The 27,126-nt window shown below is 42.6% G+C and overlaps 1 protein-coding gene across 2 annotated transcripts; it reads left to right on the plus strand.

Moving 5' to 3' along the window:
* Window positions 1-291: 291 nt before the first annotated feature.
* BUB1B (BUB1 mitotic checkpoint serine/threonine kinase B) lies at window positions 292-27,126 on the plus strand. Of its 2 annotated transcripts, XM_053382174.1 has the most exons (23): window positions 293-428; window positions 1,120-1,324; window positions 2,806-2,865; window positions 3,070-3,214; window positions 4,684-4,880; window positions 4,996-5,171; window positions 5,258-5,454; window positions 6,527-6,621; window positions 8,494-8,720; window positions 9,444-9,556; window positions 9,673-9,821; window positions 10,001-10,050; window positions 11,362-11,443; window positions 11,869-11,971; window positions 13,171-13,457; window positions 14,544-14,710; window positions 16,410-16,553; window positions 18,743-18,855; window positions 20,128-20,289; window positions 21,559-21,692; window positions 22,511-22,682; window positions 23,144-23,250; window positions 26,579-27,126. In XM_053382174.1, exons 2-23 carry the CDS (start codon window positions 1,185-1,187, stop codon window positions 26,736-26,738), a joined length of 3,180 nt encoding a protein of 1,059 aa, XP_053238149.1. In that variant the 5' UTR covers window positions 293-428; window positions 1,120-1,184; the 3' UTR covers window positions 26,739-27,126. The 2 variants fall into 2 exon arrangements, with proteins under 2 accessions (XP_053238160.1, XP_053238149.1); XM_053382185.1 differs by lacking the exons at window positions 22,511-22,682; window positions 23,144-23,250; window positions 26,579-27,126 and adding an exon at window positions 21,987-22,498 and having other exon boundaries at window positions 292-428.

Raw genomic sequence — 27,126 nt, forward strand, 5'->3', positions numbered from 1 at the left:
GTCACCGCCCCCCCGAACCTGCGCCTGCTTACTCGGAAGCCCCACTGTGCATATTCCCAAGTGATAGCGGGCGTGCTGCTGGGAGTGAATGTCCTGCAGAAGGCGGCACTGCGAAGCGAGCTCCGTTTCGCCCGCTCTCCTCGCTTTCAAGCGACACCCAGAGAGAACTACCGTTCCCATCATGCACCGGCGGACCCGTCATGCTTTGCATTCCCTACCATCCAATGGCAGGCGGCAGTATTCGGAGGCAGCCAATAAGGCGGAGCGGGGTCTCGTGAGGGGTGTTCGTGTGTCCGGCGGTTAATATTTGAACGTGGACGGAGAGACTTGCTGAGGAGCCTCGAGAGTTCGGAGCTGGAGCCCGGAGAAGCAGCTTCCCTCGGAAGGCGCCTCCTCCCCCCCGGGCCCAGGCCGTGCGAGAGGCTGAGGTGAGCGGTTGTCGCTCTGCTTTTCCTTTAGCTGAGCCGGTTCTTCTGCGGGGCAGGGAAGCCGAAGGGTGGCGAGTCTCTGCTTTCTCTCTGTTCGTTTGTTTTTGGCGTGGAGAGCCAGTTCTTAAGCGCGCTTAAGCCGGTGGACAAATACGGCGCTAGGGAGGGGCGAGGTTCTTGCTAACCCGTTTGCTCCCGCGAAGGGAATGGCAAGAGCGTAAGAACCTACACGCTTCTTTCTCCTCCCACGTTTTTGCTTGCTTGCAGTTGCGACACGCAAGTAGACAGTGGAGAGTTGTGTGTGAGAAAGGGTGAGCTAGAAGCAGGTAGCAGGCGGAAGCCTGTAAGGGAGAGACATGCCCGATTACTGCTGGAATCCAAGGCTGTGGCTATGGGAGAAGCAATATCCTCTGGGGTGTTAATGCTGTGAGCCCCTCCACCGTAAGCTCAGGTTGTATATATGTGTGTAAATAAATAAGCCATATATCCTAAAGACTGTCTCTCTGGTCCCCATTCTGAGGAAACATGAACCCAGGGTAAGCACCTGGAACCCCTGGAATCTTGCACCACTCAGATTGGGGTGGCCTGCAAAAGTATACTGTCAGGTTGCTAGGAAATATACCAACAAGCTGAATTCCTGCTTTCATTCCACACAAATATCCTCATTGTTTTCATTTCTCTTTATCACTAGGGTTTGTAATCCTGGAGTCGTGCACCTAGGCACTGTTGCCTTGTGTGCATAAAATACAGTTTACCATGTCTTCGGATGGGAGTGAGTGGGAGCTGAGCAAGGAGAATGTGCAACCTCTTAGGCAAGGACGAGTGATGGCTACCCTACAGGAAGCTCTGGCTCAGCTGGATGTTTCCAGCCATACAGCCATCCAGCAGCAAAAGCGGTGAGCATAGTATGGTTTGTTTGTCTCTCTATCCATTAAGGCAGAGGTTTTCAACCTTTTTGAGTCCACTGCTCCCTTGACCAACTACATTCTTTCTGTGACACCCCTGTGGGGCTCAGGAGCCCAGTTATGTCAGCAGTTCCCTCAGCCTCCCACCCTCTCCTCTTCCTTCTCCTTGGGAGTCTTCTGGGCTGCTGCCCCTGGTCTCTGAGCTGCCCCCCCTGCCCCAAAGAGAAATTCCTCCTCATGCCACCCCACAGGGGCCTGGGAAGAGGATGCTCTCAGCCTTAGTGGCTCAACGGAGAGTGGCCAAAGGAGAACGTGAGGCCAGCACCTTACATTAATTGGCAGCATTGGGTGCTACTGGGCCTGCATGGCAGAAAGGCTCTCCTTCAGCACCGGGCACTCAGCTCCTAGACAGGCATTGCACAATTAAGCACAAGAAAGTCCAGTGCAGCGCCTGCCTGCCTGGCCTCCCATTTATCTGTCCATTCCCAACAGCAAAGGCTGGTGGACTGGCTGGCTGGGCTTCCTCACGCACTTGCTTGCTTACTCAGAGGCTACCTCAGCTCCTGGCAACCAACACTCCCTGGCCAGCCCCAGAGGCACCACATTCACCTGAGGAGCTTGTAGCCAGGGCTGCTGCAACAAACAGCCATGCAAGCCTTTGGGAGACAGAGACATGAAAGGGTATCAGAGGAGGCAGGGAAGGAAAGAGGAATGGAGGCCAGTGTTGCCCAAGGCACCCCTGACCATCATTCAAGGCACCCCAGGGTGCCACACCTTTTGGAAACCACTGCTTTAAGGTCTTTGTTTTTAAGTGGCCTTAGATTCAAATAGAAATAAAACATGGCCGCCTCTCTGCCTTTGCAGCCTGCATCTTTTCTTCCAGCTTTGGGCTTACATGACTCCTAACTTTGGCATTTTTTCTTTCTAACAGTTAAAGGAGGCCCACCCATTTCCCCTCTGGCGCAGTCACTCTCTTTGTTCTCTTAAGGATCCATAGGGCCATTACCAGGCTGGCCTGGCTATTCCAGCAATTGAATCTGCGCTGGATCCAGGAACCTCATATTTACATAGGCTACTATAAGCCAGCTATAAGAAGCTATCTTGTATTCATTCAGACCATTGGTCAATCTAGTTCAGTATTGTCTCCTTCAACTTTCAGTGACTTTTGATCTGAATTTTCCTAGCCCTGCTACCTGAGATCCAAACAGCACAAGTTAGTCAAGTAAAACATTGTCTGTTCTCCTCAAAATAGTATTTCAAACAAGCTAGTCACTATTATAAACCTGGAATCTTTACTACCTTTTGAAAAAGAATTTTCCAAAATGTGGTATCTTGCTAATCAAATACTTTGTATATAGTGAGGAAAAGTAGACTTAACTGAGAAAAAACCTCTGATGCTAATTTTTAAATTATGCTAAGAAATAGTAAATATATATTTCTAGCTACTTAAGTACTGATTACTTTAATTTCAGGGAATTTGAATCTGAAATTCGCTTTTATAATGGAGATGATCCACTGGATGTCTGGGACAGGTAAGCTTTTGTGAAGGGGGGCATTATTGGTTTGTTGTGGGGGGGGTTGTTATTTGTTCTTCTGTTTTATTTATTTTGTATTTATATCCTGAGGTTTTCAGATGATCTTTGGATAAAAAACTTAAAATAATAAAATGAGAACATGGGCAATTCTCAAATAGAGGTGTCATTTCCTTGTGCTCATCATTGTTCTGATATCTCTAGGTATATTAAATGGACAGAGCAAACCTTTCCTCAAGGTGGTAAAGAGAGCAACCTTTCTGCTGTTTTGGAGAGAGCTGTTAAAGCACTGAATGAGCAGCAGAGATATTACCAAGACCCCCGCTATCTCAGTCTCTGGCTTAAATTTGTGAGTGATAGATATATTATTTGAATTTTCTCATGTGTATTCTGTTCCAGCTTGCTGAGCTCTAAGCCTTGTCAGACTGTAGTAGGTTACTTTATGCTCTGAACATCAATAAGTTTCGTTGACTTTCTTATTCCATCACAGAAGTTATTGTACTTCATGAGTTTTCTCATGAACTGTCTCCATTTATGGGAAGATGTGTGCATTCATTTGCACTGGCTAATTCTTGCCCATGCTGAAATGACACATGCGCCACAGCAAAAAAGTTAGATTTCATTGGGGGGCGGAATCTAACCTTTACCTAGTTGATCCTCTCCTCTGAATCATCCAACTGTATCATGTTTGGACTTACTTAGTTTTCCAAAAGAGTTTAATACTAATAAGACATATCTATTGTACTGTATCTATTACAATATCAAAACCGTACATTTCAAAACTGATGACAATGCCATGAGACAGGCTAGATGCTAAGCAACTATAAAATGTAATAATAAACTGAGAAGGAGCCCTGATTAAGCAGGTAGTTTATATATATTATACATTTGTTGTTGATTGTTAATCACCTTTGAAATATGTCTCAAGGCAATGCGCACAATATAATAAAAATGGCTGAAGAACAGTACAAAAAATAACAGCAGGTGAATTGGAAAATAAGGAGATGCCCATGGCAGGGACTTCTTGACTCAACTGGGGAAGCTTGTCAGAATAAAATTGCCTTCAATTGTTTCTTGAAAGTGTAATAGATAGTGATCACCTGCCATATCTCAATAGGAATGCTGCTCCACAGAACAGGAGCAGATACACTGAAAGCCCTGCTCCTAATTACTGTGGAGCAGGCTTCTGATCTCTTTGGGACCTTTAGGAGAAACTCCCACACTATATAAGGGATATGGTGATCTCTTAAAAATCTGTAGGTGCCGAGTAGATTCTTAAGAAGCATTCTTCCTCTCTCTCCATCCAGGAAGGGATGCTTGCTATGTCATGTGTGAATTATCTAAAAACTAAGCATGTTTCTTGCTTTAGAAACATTGTTTTAACCATATGTAAATATAACCGTATTAATTTCTACTTGATTACAATAAAACCTCTAAGCAGCTTACAAAAAATAAAAATATTAGAATAACAAATAAGCCAAAAAAAGAAAAGACTAAGGGCTAATGATTTGAATTTAAAATTGCTTCTCATGTTTTGATGAGGGCTAGTTTGAATGTTGAGCACAGGTCAGACTGAGCACTGTTTAGTATCCTGGTGATCATGCTTATCACAGAATGAGAGTGAACAGCTTAAAGAATACTTCATTCTCCCATAGTCCAATGTCTCTGAGACCCCAAGGACTAGAAGTGTGCTTTGTTTTGTTCCATATTGCTGCAGAGCATTCCAAGTTGATGAAGTCTAGAATTGCTCTGAAAAAGAACATTTGTACCTCCCCCTTTTGATACAACAAAGCCTTACTTTTCTATTGCATTTTGCAGGGTAGCTGTTGTAGTGAACCGCTGGACCTATATAGCTATATGTACAGCCAAGGTATAGGCAAATCCCTGGCACAACTCTACATCACTTGGGCCGAGGAACTTGAGGCAAGAGGGAATTACCAGAAAGCTGACTTGATATTCCAGGATGGGTTGCAGTTCAAAGCTGAGCCTTTAGATAAACTAGAGTCCCATCACAGGTAACCTATCACAAGAGAGACTGGGCCTGTGGGAATACGGAAAGCAATCCCCCCCCCAAAAAAACCCCTAGAAATGTCGTTTACACTGCAAAGAACTTGCTACTTCTGTGTCTAGGCAGTTCCAGGCCCGTGTGTCCCGACAGGCCTTGCAAGATCTAGAAGATGCTGATGGGGAAGAGGAGTTGGGTGCTCTTGCTTCTGAACCCCAAAGAGCTACACTGGCAGAACTGAAGGGAAGAGGAAAGAAAATGGTGAAAGCGCCAATCAGCCGTGTAGGAAATGCTTTGAAGCGTAAGTGGAGCTTGTCTATGTTAGAAACAATAAGTCTCACATGTGAACAATGAACACTTACCTTTAACCTCAGTGTCATCTTCTAGTTCCAAGCCAAGAACAGGGACTCCATAATTCATCTCAGCAAGCATCACATCGCCCAGGCTTTGCCATATTTGATGAGAACAGAGTTGTAGCTCCTAGAGCTGAGGTTCCTGCACTTGTACCACAGCCATGGGTTGTACCGCCAGCAGTAAAGGCTAAAGAGAATGAACTGCAGGCAGGACCTTGGAACACAGGCAGGGTAAGGAAAAAGGGTGAATCTTCCCACTACAGTTGGAACATAATGGGTGCCTATGTAGGAATATCTTTCAAAAGTAAATGCTTATTTTGAGTGTGGGGAATTCACTTTTGCTTTCTTAATGTTAATCTTGGGCTCAGTCTAAAACTAAAGCTCTTCTCTCTCTGACTATTTCAGACCATTCAAAGTTTTTGGTCTGAGTATTTCCTGTCTTAATGTCCTGGTAGTTAAATCTATCTTGCAATCCTTTTTCATGCAGCACTGGTTAGCATGCATAAACCAGGTAGCATCTGATGTTTTAACCTTGAGTGTGGGATACCTCTTGGGTTTCTGGAGAGTCTGCAGCTCCTGGTTATTCACTCTCTAGGCCTTAGATGGGATATATAAACGCTTTGCCATTCATCCTTGAACGAGAAATGTGTTCTGTGCATTGTTTTGCATAAGAGGAAATGTGGGGAAAAGAAATTTGTTCTATAGGAGGCAAAACCCAAGGTATACTTTGTGGCTTGGATCAGAAGGTTGAAGTCATGGTTTTAACTTCAAAGTAGTGGGTTCTACACAGGGACAGAAAAGGCTCTTGCCTTGTATTTAGCTTTGATTTATCTTACTATAATGAACTAATGAAGAAGAAATTTCAGTCTCTAGTGATATTGCTTCCCAGATTTTATATTTAGGTACTCTTAAGGAATGCTCGCAGGGCTGACATGGTGCACTTTTTTTTGTAAAGGGCTATCTGATGGAAGCTCCTGCCAACCTAGCAGTTCGAAAGCACATCAAAGTGCAAGTAGATAAATAGGTACTGCTCCGGTGGGGAGGTAAATGGCGTTTCTGTGCGCTGCTCTGGTTCACCAGAAGCAGCTTAGTCATGCTGGCCACATGACCCGGAAGCTGTCTGCGGACAAACGCCGGTTCCCTTGGCCGGTAAAGCGAGATGAGCGCCGCAACCCTAGAATTGTTCATGACTGGACTTAACGGTCAGGGTTCCCTTTTTCTGATGGAAGTATCTAAAAGGCCACTGTGACAGACTGGTGTGGTCATATGTGAACATACTGATACTGGTTTTCTTTCCCTTTAGCGTCCTCGGAACAATTTGGATTCTGCTACTGTCTCCCCTGCTGTAGTCCCCAGCTTTACTCCATATGTTGAAGAGTCTGCACAACAACAAACAATGTAGGTTTTATGCCTTTGTATAATAAAAACAAACTCAGTATTAACTAATGTTCAATCTTATGGGTTAGGGAAGGCCAGGACAAAAGTATGTCTTTACAAGATGTCGAAAGCGACTGATGATGCTTCATGCATGGTAAAGGGATGCAGGACAAATAGCAGGAAAATGCCTGAACCTGGGTAACACACCCACTCAGTGATATTCTGTAGAGTGCTATGATTAAATGATCGTATAGGGAAATAAATGAGTTTATAGGTTTATAAAGGCACAGGCAGTATCACAGGTAATCTGACCCCAAGTTGTTGAGGGCTCTCATGTGTTAGTAACAAGACTTTGAACATGGCCCAGTAGGCAGTTGACTTCTGATGCAATTCCTTCTGGTATAATCACAACTTGACCACAGCATTCTGCAACAGCCACAGCTCCTGGATCAGTTACCCAACTGTGATGTTATCAATGCTTGAATCACAATGGCAAGTTATCCCTGTCCAGAAAAGGACATGGTTGGTGTAGCAACTTATATTGATTGATGTTCCTTTCCCTAGAAGTTACGTTGGCTTTCATTGACAAGGATAGTTCTAGAACACCACCACCACCCCGCAAACACCCCCTGTTATTTCTGAGGGAGTGCCTGGAGCTGGGAACCACTTGCCCACAGAGTCTTCCTCTTAACAGAATTCTGTTTCAACTTGCTGGTCTGCACCTAGCTCATCACTGCATCCAGGACCAGTTCAAAACAGTCACACCCTCTCCTGATTCAAATGTTGCAGAGAAAGAGCTGGATGTCATCAGCTTATACTCCTAATGAGTGTTCCTAGCTGCTTCAAATAGGTATTAAATTGCACTGGGGACATAATAGCACCCTGTAGCATCCCACATAACAACTGCAACGGCATGGGTGCATAATCCCCATCAACTGAAGTAGAACACTGAAACACAAAGTGCCACCAACCCTCTGCTCACAGGGACAGTTCAGGAGGATACTGTGACCAACAGTATCAGGAGTTGCTGAGAGATCAAGCAGGAGCAAGTGTTGCACTTGTCCTGTCCCTCTCACGAAGAAGGGCATTTATCAGGATGACCAAGACAGATTTTGCCCTTAAATTGCTCCTGAACACATAGTAAAATTTTAGTTTATAATTTGATTTGTATGAAGTTGAGTATGTTGCTATACCATATCACCATTTCCTCCTTTTGGTTTCAAACATTTGCTTGTTGAACATGACAGTAACTTCCCAGTGATATTTGTGTTAACATAGTTTGTTGGGTTGAAATAACGACAGACAGGTAGCGAGTGTCATCTGGGAGGCATCTCTCGAGCAAGTCTCGAGGAGCCTCTTTTATTGAATATTACAGCATTGCCACATATGTGCTTATTGCTGATTGGTTAACACAAGTACAAAGCAAAGGTTGCATATAGGCATTAATCACCAATAGATTAAAGGCTGGGAAAGGGAGCACAGAACTAGACAGGCATGAAAACCTCCTTATTAAACTTTTACTAGTGATTGATATAGCATTCATCCGTAGATGTGGTCAACTATGCATTAAGAACGGGTCAAAGTACAATATTTTTCCTGAACTCAATGTGAACTGAACATTCTAAGGTGGTGAATGAATGTCTTAGTATTAGAACGGTTTGTGTAGCATCGTGTAGAAGCGAAGCTTAGAAGCAAGACTTCCCATCAGGCCACAGTCATGTATAGAATCATAGCATCCCATCAATAGTTGGCAGTTTTAAATACCAAAATTACAACCCTGTTTACTTGTTCCATTGCATAATCCCATACCCATTAGATAGAGAGCTCGTCCTAATAGTTTGCACTTAGGTACCTGGTCCAATCCTCACTCTTGCTTCATACTTCCCTCCTTAGGACTCCTTGTAAAATAGAGTCTAGCATAAACTGTGTACTAAGCACTTGGAAGCCTGGAAAGGAGGAGGATCCCCTACATCGTGTGCAAAGCCATCAACAGGATGGCCAGGAGAAGAAAGAAAAGCCAATGTATTGTAAAGAGAAAGTGTATGCTGGAGTGGAGGAGTTTTCCTTGGAGGAGATCAGAGCTGAAATCTACCGACAGAAAGCAAAAAAGAGAAGAGACGGTATCTATTAGAAATGGGCAAATACAGGAAAATCTTCCAGTGTTGCTTAATGTTAGTCAGAAAATGTATAGATTTCCAGAGCCTGTGCTAGTTTCTTAGAAAGAAATTGGTTGAAAAGCACTTTTGGATCATGTTACAAGTCAAGGAAATGCTTTCATCATCAAATACTCTATTTCTTCAAAGAATTCTCGTCCTGTAGATTATTTTTCTAAGCTGGCCAGAGTGCACTGTAGTGTCCTGCCTTGTTTGCTAGTAAGCCCTTCTGTGTAAGTCTATGCCTTGGGGCAATCCTCTTTCTAAACAAAAAAACAGTGATGGAAGGTGAGTTAGTCAAGGAAGAACAAAGTATGTTCCCCCTTTCTCTTTACTCTAGAATACTCAATGTGTAAATGCCTTACAGTATTTGCTTGTTCAGCAACCTTGTTTGTGTAGGATCATTGCAGCCTTCAGTTCAGTTTCCCTCTCCTCTGAGAAATGTGTTTCAACTTAGTCAACAACAGAATTCCACTGCATGTTGCAGGTGGTAGGAAATAAACTTGACAAGGGACTAGCGTCCATTTTCTTTTCTTTTGGTTGGGAGCCTTGTTTCAGATGTGCAGTCCCTTTCCCACCCCAAGTCTACAACAGGGCAACCTGGGAAAAGGGTTGGGACTATACGTGGTCTTTCTAGCTGTGCTTCTATTGTGGAGAATATGTGGTGATTTGTTACCTTCTTTCATACAGAGGAACTACAGGCCTTAGCACAGAAAAAAGCTGAGTTACAAAGGAAAATTGAGGAGTTGGAGAAGATGGGGAGAGAGCAGCAAGGAAATGATAAGCAGAGATCATGTGCACAGGTAATATCCCACCTTAATTTCTGGTAGGCTATTTGTTTGCAGTGGCCTTTCTAGAGCATATGGAACGTAATTTGGAGTATGGTTTGTGAGCAAATTGTTCTCTTCAACTATTTCAGCAAGTAGTGGAGCAGGAGCCTGCAGGTGTGTCTTCTGACAAGGCAGAGGCTGAGATTCTGAAGCATCCTTTAAAGGAAAGGCAGCTCTCTCTGGCCGATGATGAAGCATTTGTTGAAGAATGCCTTTCAGATGTTTTTTCATTGAAAAGGTAAAGTGGGAGTTGGCTCTGGAGAAAAGAAAATTCTTTTTTTAAATTGTCAGATATTTAAATGATATGCCAGTTCAAAATATGTTTCAGAGTGGTGTGGGGTGGCTTACTATATTGTCTGCTCTTGTGATCTGAACGGTGCCCTGTATTTTTTTTTTAATCCAATGCTTTCTTTATAGCAATCTTGATCTGGTTGGAAATGTTCCACACGAGAAATCAAGTTCTAGCGGTAAGTTTTGTTCATAGGCTCCTGCTTGAAGGAAGTCTCTTGACTTTTCTCCTATGTGTTCAATAAAACCACTTAGAGGTTTTAGTTACAATTAAGCAGTATGCACACTCTGTTAAATGACTGAGGCTAATTTTAATCATTTGAGGAGCAGCAGGAGGGGGCAATGGGCAGTGTGTGTCTGCCTACTTGTTTTTGAGGTTTTTCTTTACCCTGATGGAATAGAATCTGAGACTGCCTCTAATCTTTCTTTCTCATTTCCCCCTACTTCTCAGTTCCCCCCGTCACTTGACCCCTATGTCTACTTATGCTTAATCTCTTTTGGGTGACCAATATTTGACTAATTACTGATACTTAATTGTCTAAAGCCTTGCTTGCTCTTTGACTCTGGGCCTACCGCTTTGGAAGGCTTGCTATAAGGCAGTCTGGCCCTGGACACACAGAAGTCAGCAACCCATCTCTTCTTTCCAGTATTGTTCCTTTCTGCTTTACTTTGCTTTGATCCATCCTCACCCTCACAAAAACAAAGCAGCAAGCAAAAATGAAAACTTGAAAGTTGCTGGTCACAGTAGAACAACTTGTTTTCCTCAGATGAAAATGAGTGTAAATACATAAAATGATAAAGTTGGTTCCTCATTTGACAAGAGGAAGTCTCCTTTAGCTCAAATACATTTTGTAGATTAACTGTAGGAGCTAGCATGTTTATCTAAATTGTTTAATAGAAGTGTATAATTTACAGTTTTAAAAACAAACCCATTTTGTTTTTAAAAAATCTATTCCTAGCCACTGTGAGAGCCACAAAACTGTAAGCATGTGACCTAAGTTAGGCCAAGAGAACATCTAGTTTGAGTTCATCATGTTACTCTGTCTTGCAACCTTTTCACTAATCAGGACAGTAGATTCTATGTGTGTTCATTTCCCCCTAATTACCTTTGCTTATTCTCCCCCTTTTAGTTGCTAGACTTGCCATTTTCCTTTTGTGTGTCGTGTCATAGGAAGAACTTCTTGTCTTCCTGCACAGAAAGCTCTAAACCTTTTACAACAAACAGAATGTAAAATGGCTGAAACAGTTGCATTCTTTCACACACGTGTTGCTTTGAGAACTTCTTTAGTGGATACCATGTGCTTCCTGCTATAGGTTTTCATCCTCACTGTTACAGTGGAACTTGCTGGTGAGCTAGATGGTCAGCTGATGTGAAGATGGGCTACTGGAATTGGCTGATTGCACTGCACCTTTGCAATGTGTTCAGAAAAAAGTATATTCTCAAATAATTCCAAACAGCTTTTAAAGTCTATTGGCTCTCCTCTCCACAGATTTTGAGATTCCTTCTGCAGTGAATCCTTTGACATTTTCTATATTTGTTGAGGAATCTGCATCAGAAAATGCGAGTACCAGGTAAGTGTGTGTAACTAATTTCTCAGGAGGAGACATAGTGATCTCAATTTGTTTTAAAAGCATTCTATGTTGGGATCCATTTCATGATCAAGAAAATTCATTGATCTTTCTTTATGCTTTAATAATAATAATATTTTATTTATCCCCTCCCCGGCCAGAGCCAGGCTCAGGGCAGCTAGCACCAATGAAATTACAATAAAACCTAATTGGGGGGGGGGGACACAAACAAATAAACAAAAACCAGTTTATTAAAATACGGGTTATGCCACCTATAATTTTTTTAAAATGTACGTGTAGAGCTGTATTTGTACAGTATGTTTGTAATCCTGTAACCCAGAAGAAAATGAATGCAAGTGGTGAAATTATTGAATGGAATGAATTGGCATTCGAAGTCAACCTGTTCATATATTTGTTTTTTCCTTTAGTCTTTCTACTGGCCCTCCAGTGGTACGTTCCAGACGAGTTCTTGCTGTTCGCAAACATTCAGAAAGTATAACTGCCAAGGAAAATATATCCCCTGAAAAATTTGTAAGTTTTTCATAGCTTAGAGTCATTTAGATCTATGTAGAATATCCTGTTACCTCTTAAATGAAGGCATACACATGAACACTTGTGGCATCTTGTCACTAAGGACCACTTCACACATTGACCAAAGTGTACATATGTATGCACTGCTTACCTTTAAATATATGTCACCCATCATGTGTGAAGGATCTGTTGTGTTAAATCAGTTTCACACCAGTGTAGACTTGCGGGGGGTGGGGTGGGACAACTCTGAGCTGGGTCAGACCACTAAACCAATTTTGTCTGGCCTCCAGCAACCCTATGAGAGTATAAGTGTGAGAGATAAATTTCAACAGTTTTAAAGATAATTCTGTTTCCGCACTTTAATAATAATGTTCTGATTTCAGTAGCCTAGGCATTCCCAAGGTAAAGCTCTTATTTCTTGAAGCTGCTGCAGTTGACTTTGTGAAGGGGCTGGTTTGTCTAGTGCAGGGGTCAGCAAACCTTTTCAGCAGGAGGCCGGTCCACTGTTCCTCAAACCTTATGGGGGGCCAGACTATATTTTTTTAAGGGGGGGGTGGAATGAACAAATTCCTATGCCCCACAAATTAAATAAAAGCACACATTCTACTCATGTAAAAACACACTGATTCCTGGACCGTCCGCGGGCCGGATTTAGAAGGCAATTGGGCCAAATCTGGCCCCCGGGTCTTAGTTTGCCTACCCACAGAATTCCTTCTGGCTTTCAGGACTAGTATCTGAGAAGAGCATGTCCCCTGAGAAATCCAAAATTGATACTCCCTGACTTAAGACATATGGGTACCTAATTCAGACTCCATCCTAAGGATGTTTGTTTTAAGAATGTTCAAATGTTTAGCTGTTTGTGTGTTGCCTATAAAACCCTTGTACTGATGCCCCTTGTGGCAGACTTTCGTAACTGGTGATTCAGCTAGAATAACCATGTTAAGTTGAGGTCTGCCCTATTGCATAGCTGCTATAAACTTTGGGTCCCTTCTGGATGCTGGACTTGAATTAATTTCCCTGGTTCCATGTTTCATTTAGAAGGTGGTCTCTTACCTGGGTAATGAGCAAAGTGGTGCAGAAGTAAATTCTTACCATAGATGTACCTGCATGCTGTTCAGCAGGTAGATATTTTTTTTTGAACAAAATTTTTGAAAACAAATAATACCTTTTGGTGGTGGCTATTATGTGTTTCTCTCTAGGCTGAACTCAATGGAATTGAACCGTTGAATGAAGATGCAATTCTCACAAGCTCGCATAAGAACAAAACCCTTTGCCCTAATCCTGAAGACACCTGTGACTTTGTTAGAGCTGCCCACCTGGCATCAACCCCTTTCCATGGGATAACAGAACAGAGAAATCAGCTTGATGACAAGCTTGAAGACAAACCAAAGGAAGAACATCCAGAATCTAAGCCTACATCTCTGAGCCAGCAGACAATTCTTAGTGAAAATCAGTACGCTGAGGCCCTCTCTACGAAGAAGCTGAGGTACCTGAAGAGGATTCAGTGGGCTTCATGTGGTTTTATCTAGGGTGGGACACATGTCTGCCTTGCCTTCATATACTAGGAACTGCATGATTCAGTATTCCATGGTGGCTCAAATTTTTCAGTGGCCTTCTTTGCTTACTGGCAACCATGCAAGCTGCAGCATGGAGACATTCTTTCTATTTCTATTTCTATATTGCTTACTATTTCGCTCTCATTACCCATACATCTTTTTTTTTTTTTTTTGCCTGTATTGCCTTTTTCTCTCTCTGATTCTTTTCCAAAAACAACTTCTTTTTCTGTGGGTCCTGCGAAAATTTTGAAAGCTTTAACGGATTCATGATACTGAAAACTCAATCTGCTTTGATGCTATTTCACCCCCAGGTTTGTATCAAAAATGTGGTAAGGAGCATGGGTGATGGGTGCACAATCTTGAGGTCCACTCCCAAAAGAATCCTGTGCAGAATCCTGGGGTGAAATAGCTTCCGAACAGGTTCCAAGTAGGACAGTTTGGTATGAATATTGAAGCACCTGTTAATATTTTCTTTAAAAATTGAACTAGTTCATTTCTATTTATGCTTTATATCAGGGGTGGCCAACTCCCGAGGTACTGCGCTCTACTTTCAGAATTAAAATCTGACAGTGATCTACCCCCGGTTTTTGGGGGTTACGGTAAAAGGTTGACTTTTTTATGCCCATTTAGTTGGGGTTCCATGGGGGGGGAGACTTTTAAGGGGGAATGGGATTAGTTGCTCACCAAAACAGCACTGTGAAAGCGTTTTGCCTCGCAGCAAAAACTCCATCTTCCGTTACAGATATCAGGAGAAAATCCAGGCAGGGGAGAGGGGCCAGGGCCAGGTACTCTTAGGCAAAAGCAAAGGAAAATGAGCCCGCGATTGATTGCAACCTCTTGGGGATCGACCAGTCGATCCTGATTGACCTGTTGGTCATCCCAGCTTTATATGATGCTTTTTAAACTTCTTTTCATTAAAGTGATATGATCTTAAACTGTTGCATTATGAATTTTCAAGGGAGTCTGAATAAATCTGTCAGATACAAATCTTAATATCTTTCCCCAATTATGTATAGCCCAATTATGGAGGCAAGTCAGGAAGATACCATTTCTTCAGCATCTTCAGCGTCTTCATGTTCCCCTACACATATCTCCACCATTAAATTTCAACAAATCCCAGAGAAGCTGGAGTTGGGTCATACCTCAACTGATGAACTTGTCAGTGATGTTGAAAATGGCTATAGTGAGTATGCTGCTGATGACTTGCTTTCTTCCTCCAGGTTCTTTATAAATGACCATAGGGAGTGGGTGGTGCTGTGGTCTAAACCACTGAGCCTCTTGGGGTTGTCTATCGGAAGGTTTGCAGTTCAAATCCACCCAATGGGGTGAGCTCCTGTTGCTCTGCCCCACCTTTCTGCCAACCTAGCAGTTCAAAAGCATACTAGTGCAAGTACAGTGGTGCCCCGCAAGACGAACGCCTCGCAAGACGAAAAACCCGCTAGACGAAAGGGTTTTCCGTTTTGGAGGCGCTTCGCAAAACGAATTTCCCTATGGGCTTCCTTCGCAAGACGAAAGCCCATAGGGAAATCTCCGGGACAGCGGGGAAGCGCAGCGCGTCTTCCCCACTGTCCTCGGACCTCCTCCGAAGGCTGGCGGCGGGGCGGAGAGACCTCCTCCCGCCGCCAGCCTTCGGAAGGCTGCTCCGAAGGCTGCCGGTGGGGCGGAGAGACCTCCTCCCGCCGCCAGCCTTCGGAAGGCTGCTCCGAAGGCTGCCGGTGGGGCGGAGAGACCTCCTCCCGCCGCCAGCCTTCGGAAGGCTGCTCCGAAGGCTGGCGGCGGGAGGAGGTCTCTCCGCCCCACCGGCAGCCGTCGGATGGCTGCGATCTGCAAATGCTGGCGGGCGGCAGCGAACGCTTCGCTGCCGTCCGCCAGCATTTTAAAAGCCCCCGGGACAGCGGAGACTTTTCCGCTGTCCCGGGGCGATCTGAAAATGCTGGCGGGCGGCAGCGCAGCGTTCGCTGCCGCCCGCCAGCATTTTAACAGCCCCCGGGACAGCGGAAAAGTCTCCGCTGTCCCGGGGCGATCTGAAAATGCTGTCCTGGGGGCTTTTAAAATGCTGGCGGGCGGGAAAAAAGCCCTCCTGTTCCCGGAGCTTGCGGGGTGGGAGGTGGGAAGAAAAGCCCTTGTCCCCCCCCCCAGCCTTCAGAAGAGGTCGGGGGACAGACTGTCCCCGGACCTGGTCTGAAGGCGGTTTCCATAGGAACGCATTGATTGATTTTCAATGCATTCCTAGGGGAAACCGTGCTTCGCAAGACGAAAAACTCGCAAGAAGAAAAAACTTGCGGAACGAATTAATTTCGTCTTGCGAGGCACTACTGTAGATAAAAAGGTACCACTGTGGTGGGAAGGTAAATGGTGTTTCCATGCTATCTGGCTTCTGTCACAGTGTTCTGCTGCGGCAGAAGTGGTTTAGACATGCTGGCCACATGACCCAGAAAGCTGTGGACAAATGCCGGCTCCCTTGGCTTGAAAAGTGAGATGAGCAGCGCACCCCATGGTCGCCTTTGGCTGGACTTAACCGTCAGGGGTCTTTTACCTTTAGCTTGATAAATGACCAATGGAACAATAAGTATTTTTATCTTAATGATTGACAGTATTTTGGTATGGGGTGTATCCTACAGCTTTATCAAATGACAGTGAAAAATCAGCTAAAGCTAGTAGTGTAAGCAGAGGTTAAAAGAGAAGTGATCTTAAGTGTTAAGGCAGAAAAAGCAGAACTGATTCTAGAACAGAAATGTTTAAATTGCTTGAATGATTGAATTTTGAGAATGTATTAAGAAATAAACGAAATATTAATATCTTCAATGGGGAGAGATGCCCATGCAGTCCTTATCAATAGTTCTAACTTGTAACTGATAGTTTTGCTTGTTTGCCTGTTTTAGATTACTCTCCTGACAGGCTGTGGAATGCCGAGCAGCGCAAACAACTGTTGCAACCCCTTCCAGACTTGTTGACAAAGTCTCCTGACTTTAAATTGGAGGCTCAGCCTATGCCTTGGATGGAGCTAGGAAAAGAAATTTGTATTGGTAAAGATGATTAGATTTTTTTGTTATGCTAGAATTCTTCTGAGCAGCCTAAAACCTGTAGCCTAGTTTGCATATGATGTTTCTGATTTCTTTTTATTTGAAATATAAAAAATGCACACACACAAGCTCTCAAACCAGTATGCTTTATTTTCCCACCTAGTTCACCTTGCTTGGTCTCATAATGCTGCTGTGTGGAAGAATAGTTGTCAGTAAACTTTGTAGTATTATGAATACTGTAGTTTTCGCTCCATAAGACGCACCTGGTTTTTAGAGGAGGAAAGGAGGAAAGCCCCATTTTTGGGGGGGGGGTCAGCTCACATTTGTGCAGCTTCTTTTGCAAAGGGGAAAAGCCCCCTATTTTGAGGATCAGCTCAAAGTTGTTGAGCTTACTTTGCAAAGGGGAAAAATCCTGTTTTTATGGGGTTCAACTCACAGTTCTGCAGCTTCTTTAGGAAAGGAAAGGGAGCCTTTTCTACAGTTTCCAGATAGATAATCTAATCAGCCGGTCACATGTCGTTGGGGAAACAAACAGCCTCCGTCTGCAGGACATTCAACAATGGAGGCCTGGGCAAGGGGGAGGGGCCAGAAAGGGAGCCAGCAATCAACCACACATTTGCTCCTTAAGACGCACAGACATTTCTCTTTACTTTTTAGGAGGAAAAAAGTGTGTCTTATGGAGCAAAAAATACGGTATTTCTTAAGCCTAGTTTGTGGTATCTTGAATGGATTACTTATTTGCTTGAACTAGTATTTTGTTATGTAACACTAGCAGCCTTGTACTTGGCATTGCTCAGAAATTCTAAGAAATACCAAAACTAGTACAGTTTTGAAAGGTGAAGCCTCCAGCTTGAAGCAAAATTGTCTAATTGTATCCAAGCAGACAAAAGCCTGCTCTTTGAGCTTAGGAACCAAAATGCAAAGTTTGGTTACAATATCTTAAGAGGTATCCAAAGGCGTAGAGAACACTTGGGCCATTTTCCAAAATACATAGTAGATAAACAAAGCGAGCTGTAGCTGTCCGAATTAATTAAAAAATATATGACAGTACCTGTCAATTCTGGGCAGGAATTTGATGTCATGGTAAGACAATTTATGTCAGGGAAAGCATTTGGCTTGCCAGATGTAATGACCCCCTCCCCAATCTCCTCCACATGCGGTTCTGTAGGTTCTTTTCCCTCCCCAAAGCCTTTTTTTGGGGGGGGGGAGCCACATTGTGCAAGTGGAAGTCCTTGCACAGTGCTTATGCTGGTGGGACTCATTAGTTGACTCTTGCCCATTGTGAGGCAGTGATTGAAAAACATGTTATTTGCAAATTTGTAGAAAGGGGTGGATGATTTTATCCGTGATTCACACTTCAGGTTTGAAAACATTAAAGGCAACAGAAGTCAGCTTTCTTAAATTTTATCTACCGTATTTTTCACTCTATAAGACGCACCAGACCACAAGACGCACCTAGTTTTTGGAGGAGGAAAACAAAAAGAAGAAAAATTCTGAATCTCAGAAGCCAGAACAGCAAGAGGGATTGCTGCGCAGTGAAAGCAGCAATCCCTCTTGCTGTTCTGGCTTCTGTGATAGCTGCACAGCCTGCATTCGCTCCATAAGTGTTGGTACTAAAGGGTTAAGAGGTAACAAGTCGCTCTAATCACTGAGCAGCTGGAAGTCATTAAGCATCCAGGAATGTGAGTTAGTTTGTATAAATAGTCAGTTCACCCGTGTGTTTTCCCCCCCATTGACCTGACTCGCAGACTCAGTTTGTGGCCATGGGCATGTTTGCTGATATGAGTTAAGTTTAGAGTAAAGTTTTCTTTATGCCGGAGATAAAAGCATGTGTGCTTTATCGCCAGGGTTTTTCTTTTGTAAATAAAGTTTTTTCCTGAGTTCCAAAATGCTTGCTCCAGGATTCTTCATTGAAAGGTACTGACTCTCCTGCCTTCTTCAACCGCTGCACGAAATTCTCTGCTGAGATAAGATTTATGGTGTTGGAAGCGCACTGGATGTTTACTTAACATTAAACTAATTAAAGTTTAATGGACAATAAGACGCACACACATTTACCCTTACTTTTTAGGAGGGAAAAAGTGAGTCTTGTAGAGCAAAAAATACGGTATATTGTAGAATGTTCTCTCCAGAGATTGTTTTCAACATGTGGTGGTCATGATTACTTCAGTCTTAAAATTCTGTTTCAACAGGGGGTGTGAAATACTCTATCACTCAGGAGCATCTGATCAGTGAAGGTGACAAGCTGTTTTCTGCTGTAGCAACCAGCTGTGCAGATGAAGACTCAAATACAGTTTTGATAAAGGTATATAAGTGTCCTCCTTACAGTTCACCCAACTCCACAGTATCTTCACTACTCTTTTATCAACCCCCTTCTTATTTTTCCTTGACTTGTGTTGGGGCCCTCTTATTTCTGTTCTGAATAGCTAGATGCCCCATTTTTCAATTTGTTGAAATCTCCAAGGTAGCTCCCAAATTAGGAACAAAAATACACAATAAAATGTTGCTGTGTTGATATTATAAAGTATCTTAAATTTACAACAGCATAAAAGCAGAAAGGCACCATAAAACCAACTTTGAAATGTAAGGGCATAGCCTAGCCAAAGAGCAGCAGTTATAAAAAATCATAAGTTCAGTTCAGCTAATAGCATGTGAGAATAAAACTGTATTAACCTGGTGTCCATAACTGAGACTTCATACCAGTTGAAGTTTTCTTGGGAAGGGACTTCAACAACCCAGGTTTTATAGTGGAGAAGGTCTTATCCTTGATCACCTCTGGTTAATGTCCTTGGTTCCTTTTCTTTTTTTCTTGACTTCTTGGGGTTATTTAATGTTTAAATGATATACTATTTCCGTCATGTGCTGTTTTTACTAGTTATTATCTTATATTTAATATTCTGAATGGGCTCTATCATGCTGTTGAAGGCTTGCTTGTTCCAGACATTATTGGTAGTGGGGTGTGTGGAAAACAGCTTTTAGCAGTTCAATTTAAATAAGCAGTATAACATAACTTTACTTTTCATTCAGCTGGGTGAGAGTCTTGATGAAGATTGCAAGTTTTAATAAGGAGTCCTCGTGTTTTGATTTCTCTTTTTGTTTACCATATTCTTGCATCTTCATGAAGGAGAACATTCTAATTCAGAACAAAATAAAAAAAATTCCTTCCAGGAGCACCTTAGAGACGAACTAAGTTTGTTATTGGTATGAGCTTTTGTGTCCATGCACACTTCTTCAGGTCATTTATAACTTCCCTGTAAGATGTTTAGGTTGGGATGGGCCACTTTGCATTCACATCTCTTCCAAACTGCTTTGGTGGAGCTGTGCTGTGTTATCCAATATAAGTTGTATTGGCAGTAATTCTAGAGCACATTGTAAGCATGGATGTCGTTGGGTGAGATGACAGTATAAAAATGGCCTTCCTAGTTATGCTGTGAGGCCTGTCATGTCAGCTCAGGATTATAATATGCTGCATAGAGGCTGCCATCCAGCACAGAAGTCATCTGGATTCTGTGTGAACAATCATTTAGGTCAATGGTGCAGTTTCAACTATAGGTATTTTTATTTTCCTTCTGTTTAGGTGCATTCAGAACCTCTGCCATGGGACTTCTATATCACACTGCAACTCCAAGAGCGTCTAGGCACTGAGTTTGATCAGAGCTTTAATGCAAACTGCTCTTGTTTCTTATATCACAATGGCTGTGTGACTCTGCACAAGGGGATAAATGATTTTACTGTCCAGGTCAGTGTGGATAACCCTAGTATGACGGGCAGAGTTGAGGTGCATATTGAAAATGAGTCTGAAAATGTTGGTTCCACTTATCCTTCTCCATGTGGCCATGTGAGCATAGACACAACCGTGTGAAGAAATGTTTACTATGAACTAGGCAGTGCATAGACAGAGCTGGAAGCCATTTTCTCTAGTTTCCCCCACCAAGTGATTATAGGAGTCCCCCATATCCCTACCATAACTAAGCTGGAGGAACTGCAGTAACAGCATACAGTATTCTTCTGTTTAGCCCTGCCTTCAGTTCCTTCCCCGTCTCCCGTCACCTCCCATTTGCCTTTGTTTAAAGTGTAAGTCTGCTGTGGTTGGGCAGAAAGTCACCTCATTATTTGCATCAAGTATGATGTGCAACTTGGATGGTGCCACATAAATAAATCCCTGAGTTTACAGTTTGCATCTTCAAGCAATACAGTGCAGGAAAAAGCCAAGCAGGACTTGTATGTGAGAATCAATCCTAAGGTGTGGGTGATATATGCATCTTCTTGGCCTTGTTTTCTGGCACTTTGAGATTTTCCATGCTTGTTATCTAGAGCAGGGGTCAGCAACCTTTTTCAGCTTTGGGCTGGTCCACCGTCCCTCAGACCATGTGGTGGGCCGGACAATTTTTTTGGGGGGGGGGGGAATGAACAAATTCCTATGCCCCACAAATAACCCAGAGATGCATTTTAAATAAAAGGACACATTCTGCTCATGTAAAAACATGCTGATTCCCGGACTGTCTGTGGGCTGGATTGAGAAGGCAATTGGGCCACATCCTGCCCAAGGGCCTTAGGTTGCCTACCCCTGATCTAGAGTATGACCGTAACCCCAATTGTACCAAAGCACATTGCTACAATGTTGAGTGGTTCCCGAGTCATATAGTTAATAATGCAGATCCCTTTGCCCCCAGCTAGTAGAATGCTGATGCTTATGCATGAACTCAAATGCTTCCAGGATAACTTGTGCTAAATGGTTTAAAGTACATGTTTCTGTTTAAATGATCCATCCAGAGTCTTGGTCATATAAATGCGGAAAAGTACAAGAGACTTGTTTATCAGTGTGATCACTTGGTTGAGTAAGGGGAAGCCAATTCTGAGTCCTTATAATACACATTACGCTTGCTATTTTCTATGTTTTGACAAAATCACCCTCTTCAAGCCCAATAATTGATCTATGATCAAATGTACCTGCTTGGACCATGATGGCATAGTACTGTAATAGATTATGTTGCTCTTTCCTTCTCAGGATATGATTCATACCCTGCCTCAAGAAGCAGTCACGTGGATTGTCAACAATCTTCTAGAAGTGGTGGAGAAATTACACAGAGTGGAGATAGTCCATGGAAATTTGCATCCAAGGACACTATTCTTGGGAGACAGGTTGGCTGCTCCTTTCCCATACCCCATACGTTGGGCTTTGTGCTTTCTAAAGTTAATCCTGAATTGATACAAGTCATTTGGATCGGGGTGGGTGGGAGGAGAAGGTGTTCAGATGGCTGGAATTTTAAATGTCGGATGTTTGTTTTGTACTAGTGCTGTGAGTAAATAGAATATGCAGAGTATTTATTAATATTATTATTAATATACTGTATCATTACAGTATCATAATGTAGAAAGTTGTTGCTAGTGAATTAAAGCTTTGTAGATTCTATTTTTGTTCCACCTTTTTTTGAGGCTTCTAAGCAGCTTGTTGACCTGGCTGAATCTTTCAGTAGCCTTTGATGGTCTTGATCATAAATATGTAGCTATACTATGCGCTTACTTCTACAAGTACCCTGGGGATGTTGGCTTTCAAACGTAGGAATTGTAGCAGAAATGGTCCTATACTGGTTGATGCCAACAGAGGATGAGATTCTGATTATTCTACAGTCTGTAATGATGTGTTCTTATAGGGAAAAAAGCTAATGTTGGTTAAGTGTACTTGCACTAATGCAATGAGACTTCTTCCTTCAACTCCTTCTCCCAAACCTCTGGAGAAGATTTTACGGGGAAATAAGGGGACAGAAGGAGAAGGAGCAGAAACGTGTTTTTCATCCACAGTAATTCTACACTGAGAACTATAATAGAAGAATTTGCTGTTAGTGTAAACTCCTTTTAGAACCAGTTCTTAAGACAAACACTAGAGGGAGTTAGCAGCATAGCGAAGTGCAAGTGCAATGGAGCATTCAAGAAACTTGTGTCCACAAATCTTTCCTCAGAATCTGCAATCCGAACGCTGTTGCTGAAACCACCAGTGCTCTCAAAATAGTGGATTTCTCCCACAGCTTAGACCTGCAGCTGCAGCCTGCAGTGAATTCACTAAAAAGTTTTCCAATAGCTCAGACCCAGAACGGGAAACAGATCCTTGATGATAAATCACTTCCTCACCAGGTGAATACATGTATCTGTAGAAAAAATATTGTTGATAGCCCTTGGCCATTATGAAAAATCAGATGTGTTGACCTTTTATGTAGGTGGCATGTAGTCTGGATTTGTGGAGCTGTTTGCACATACCATGCAAGACTCTCTTACATGGGAACACCCCTTTCACTTTAGTCTTCATTTCTTCTATTGGCTAAAAGAAGGTGGCAGCCTACTTCTCCTGTTGTTTTATTCCCATGTGCAGCTAATTGCCACTATTTGCTTTTTTATATTTAATTTGTAAGAATTGTTTTCTAAAAAAAAATTCTTGCATCACTTACTGGAAGACCCCATAATGACATCATAGAAGCTGATAATGGTATTTCTGGAGTAGTTTTCAAATTGTTTTACTGTGCAACTTAAATGATGATGGGTGTTAAAACTGCAGGTGAGGACAGTACCAAGTCTGACTAATGATGTTGTGATTTTAGGTGGACTTGCTTGGCATTGCAGACACAATACATCTAATATTGTTTGGGGAGCCCATGAAAGTTTATCAGGAGAAAGGCCACTGGAAAACTATGAGAGACTTATCTCAGTAAGTATTAGACTATTAGTTCTATCTCCTGTATTAGACTATTAGTTCTATCTCCTCTATTGACTGGTTCTGATTCATAGTTGTAGAAGTGATAACGTCTGCCAGCTAATGGTATGTGCATGTTTGAGTTAGGGCTACATGTATTGATCAGTTGATGAACAGAGCAAATTGGAGGCTCCATCTGCACTGTATAGTTAAAGTAATATACCACTTTAAACAGCAATGGCTTCCCCAAAGAACACTGGGAAGTGTGGTTAAGGGTGCTAAGAGTTGTTAGGAGATCCCTATTCCCCAACTATTTATATTGTAAAGTGGTGAGGGATGCTAACAGGTCTTGAGGGAGGAGAAGGGATACCAATGTAGCTGTGCAACTGAATTTCAAGCAGTTTGATGTTTGATTTTCTGGAGCAAATTTATATCCACACCACTGCTACATTCTGGTTCAGGAATGGCCAACATCTTTAGCTTGGAAGCCAAGGTGTCAGAGGCCAGACATCATCAGCTGTGACACCATTGCTTCTCTGTTTCCCAATGCCGTATACCCAGGGATGAGGAACCTGTGGCCCTCCAGATGATAGATTCTGACTCCTTTAGCCTCAGCCAATATGGCCAATGGTCAGGGATGATGTGTTGGAGATCTTAGGTGAGATACCCCCCAGGTGGAAGTTGCCCCCAGTTCTAGTCACCACATAGAGATAGCTTAAGGTCCCAAATTGTTAACCAGTACAGAAGATCAAGCTTCAGTTTTGGACGTTGCTGTATACATACAGTTTGTAGGCTTTGCAGATACATCTATATGCAAGTAGGAAATATTTCTTTGCTCCAGCAATTCAAGACATAACACAGACTCCGACTCATAGACAGCACTCACTGACTCGCCTTGCTTATAAAGATGGCACTGGGCCATTGCCATAGTAAACTGACTTGGCTGACCTTGCACCTGCTGACTTATCTCAGACATGGAATGATATGTGTTTTAGATCTGTAGTATACCAATCTTTTCTCTGAAGGAGGAATGTTAACTTTTTGTAGACTGGGCTGGCTGACTCTGATGGGCATTGCAGTGCAGAACATCCATAGGGCATCAGAATGGTGAAGGCTGCCCAAGAGAGTGGTCTGCTGTGCAATGTTTACCAATCAACTTATCCTGTCTCTTTATTATATTTTGCTTTTAATCCCCTACATAAGTAGAATCAAGGGGGTATATAGATGGTTGATGCAAATTGATGCCTTTCCTTTTTGCTGTCAACCATCCTGGCAATTCCTGTTTAAGTCTGTTCCAATGCAGAAGAAAATCTGTTGCACTTTATGTGTTCTAAAGAGTTGGAACAAAGCTGCCTTTTTATAGCCATCTGCTTTTATAGATGGGCTTAATATAGATAGTTTTACATCAGCAGCAGTTCTTCATGGAGCTGGCTCATGGTGTGGGTGTGATGGGTTTGCAAGGAGCAGTATATTCAGCGCTTTCTTACGTTGATTGGAAGGTTCAGAATATTGCAGAAAAAGAGATGCCTTTGCCAAAAGTGTTTGTGTATGTATGCAGGAACTCCTTGTTCCTGTTCTTAAACTGAATCTTAAATTACGTAGATAGAAGATTTCCAGATAGGCAAAACTGACTAAGGTGTTTCAGTTAACACTTAACACTCTGTCTAGGCAAGCCTGGTTCTCTAAAATACAGATACTAATCACATTTGCACTACATGGGGTTTGCAGCTGCTGGTGTTGTTACGCTTTTTGTTTCAACTTGTTTCATTCCTGGTTCTTGGATGAGGTTTTTCTTGAGAGCTGGTAGGAGGAATGCTTTAGGTCAGGGGTGAGGAAGCTGTAACCTTCCAGATGTGGTTGGACATCAACCCCAGCCAGCATGACCAATGATCAGGGATGATGAGGGTTGTAGCCCAACACTTCTGGAGCGCTCATAGGTTCCCCATTCCTACTTGAAGTGCCACAGAACTCTCACATGCAGAATTTGATTTCTTGTGCAAAGGTTTATACGGAATGTTACCATGTCCTCAAAGGGTGGCGCTGTGGGTTAAACCGCAGAGCCTAGGACTTGCCGATCAGAAGATCGGCGGTTCAAATCCCCATGACGGGGTGAGCTCCTGTTGTTTGGTCCCAGCTCCTGCCAACCTAGCAGTTCAAAAGCACAAAGTGCAAGTAGATAAATAGGTACTGCTCCGGCGGGAAGGTAAATGGCGTTTCCGTGTGCTGTTCTGGTTCGCCAGAAGTGGCTTAGTCATTCTGGCCACATGACCCGGAAGCTGTCTGCGGACAAACGCCGGCTCCCTCGGCCAATAAAGCAAGATGAGCGCCGCAACCTCAGAGTCGGTCACAACTGGATCTAATGGTCAGGGGTCCCTTTACCTTTACCATATCCTCAAAGATTTCCAGTGCTGCTGTTTAAGCAGAAAGCTGTAGGCTGACAAAGTTGAGTGACCAAATATCAACTAATATTTGCCAAATTGCGCTCCGTGCGAAAGAGTTTAGATTGTTGGATTAAGCACAACTATAGTTTCCATTTTAAAGGGATGGTCAATACTTGGCATATACTATCTATGAAATAAGAAAGGAGATCTCTGCATGCCTGTAGCATTAAAGCAAGAACTAACTTTCTAAAGAGCTGTGTATATAGACTATTGCTTTTGAAACGTGGCAGAATATTAGTAGCCAGACTTAAAATTCAAATTCCATTACACAATGCACATATCTTATAAGCAAGTCTGAATTCTGTTCCACTACTCTGAGTACATATCTTGAATTAATGAAGCATGTGAATGCAAATGTGGTGTTGCCTTTTTTAGCCAGTGAAAATTATTACAGTGTGGTTTTTGTACAACCAGTACCCTTTTTTTTTTTAAAAAAAAATGTTGGTTAACAGGTAAAAGGTGCATTGCAAGAGGCAAGAGCTGCAGTGAATATATACCTCCTTGGAGTTATTTGTCTTCAACTGGGCCTGCCCTTTGGGTAAACAAACTGAATGAAGCAATATGGCATAATGAAGCAAACAGTAAAGAGTGCGCAAGTTTTTCAGTTTGTAGCTCTGTATTAGTTACTGGCAGCTAGCTGGTTTTTAGTCCCAGGTGATCTGCAGTAAATTTCAAATCTGCCACATCCAGTCAGTGTACAGTTTACAGTATTACTGTAAATTATGTTCTAAAATTTGTGTTAAAAGTTGTAGGCTAGAAATTTAATAATTTTATCTACTCTTAACTATGGACTCAAAATACCCTTTTCAGTGAAAATTGAGAGATTGACATATAAGCAAGAATCCTCAAGCATCCATGTGTGTGACATTCTGAATGAAAATTGCTTTCCTATCTGGTTTTAGGTCTGCTGGCAGTGACTTGTGGAGTAAATTCTTTGAAAGAATTCTAAACGCAAAAGGCGAGTCTACTGTGCCTCTGCTGAGAGAGCTAAGACAAGAACTGACTGCTGCATTTCACAGTTCTTCCTCAGTGATCCCTAGGCAAAGCTGGAACCTCTTCTGATTTAAAGGAAATACCCTTCTAAAACCACCCAGTTTTTCTACACCCCTCCTTGCTTCAACCTCCCCCACCCCAAGCACAAGTGAGAGTTCTTGCTTGATCTTCTTTTACTTTGAGGTGTATAAACAGTTGAAATACTGCTTGCATTTATTTCTTCATGTAAAAGAGCGTTTGTAAAAGATGCCTTACTTACATGTACAGTTCGTCTATTCTTTGGAGGTACCTCTCTGTGCCACATTAAAAGCTTCCTTGTGTACAGCTGCTAAAATGTCTGTAAATATCGTTTCATGGCAGCTTGAATTCTTTATCCTTGCATTCTTATAAATACGTGGCCTGTTCTGTCCACTCCTTGTAAACACGTTTCAATAAAACTACGTTGTGCTCACCTGTA

This window comes from Podarcis raffonei, chromosome 1 (assembly GCF_027172205.1).
Source record: "Podarcis raffonei isolate rPodRaf1 chromosome 1, rPodRaf1.pri, whole genome shotgun sequence".
Taxonomy (NCBI): Eukaryota; Metazoa; Chordata; class Lepidosauria; order Squamata; family Lacertidae; genus Podarcis; species Podarcis raffonei.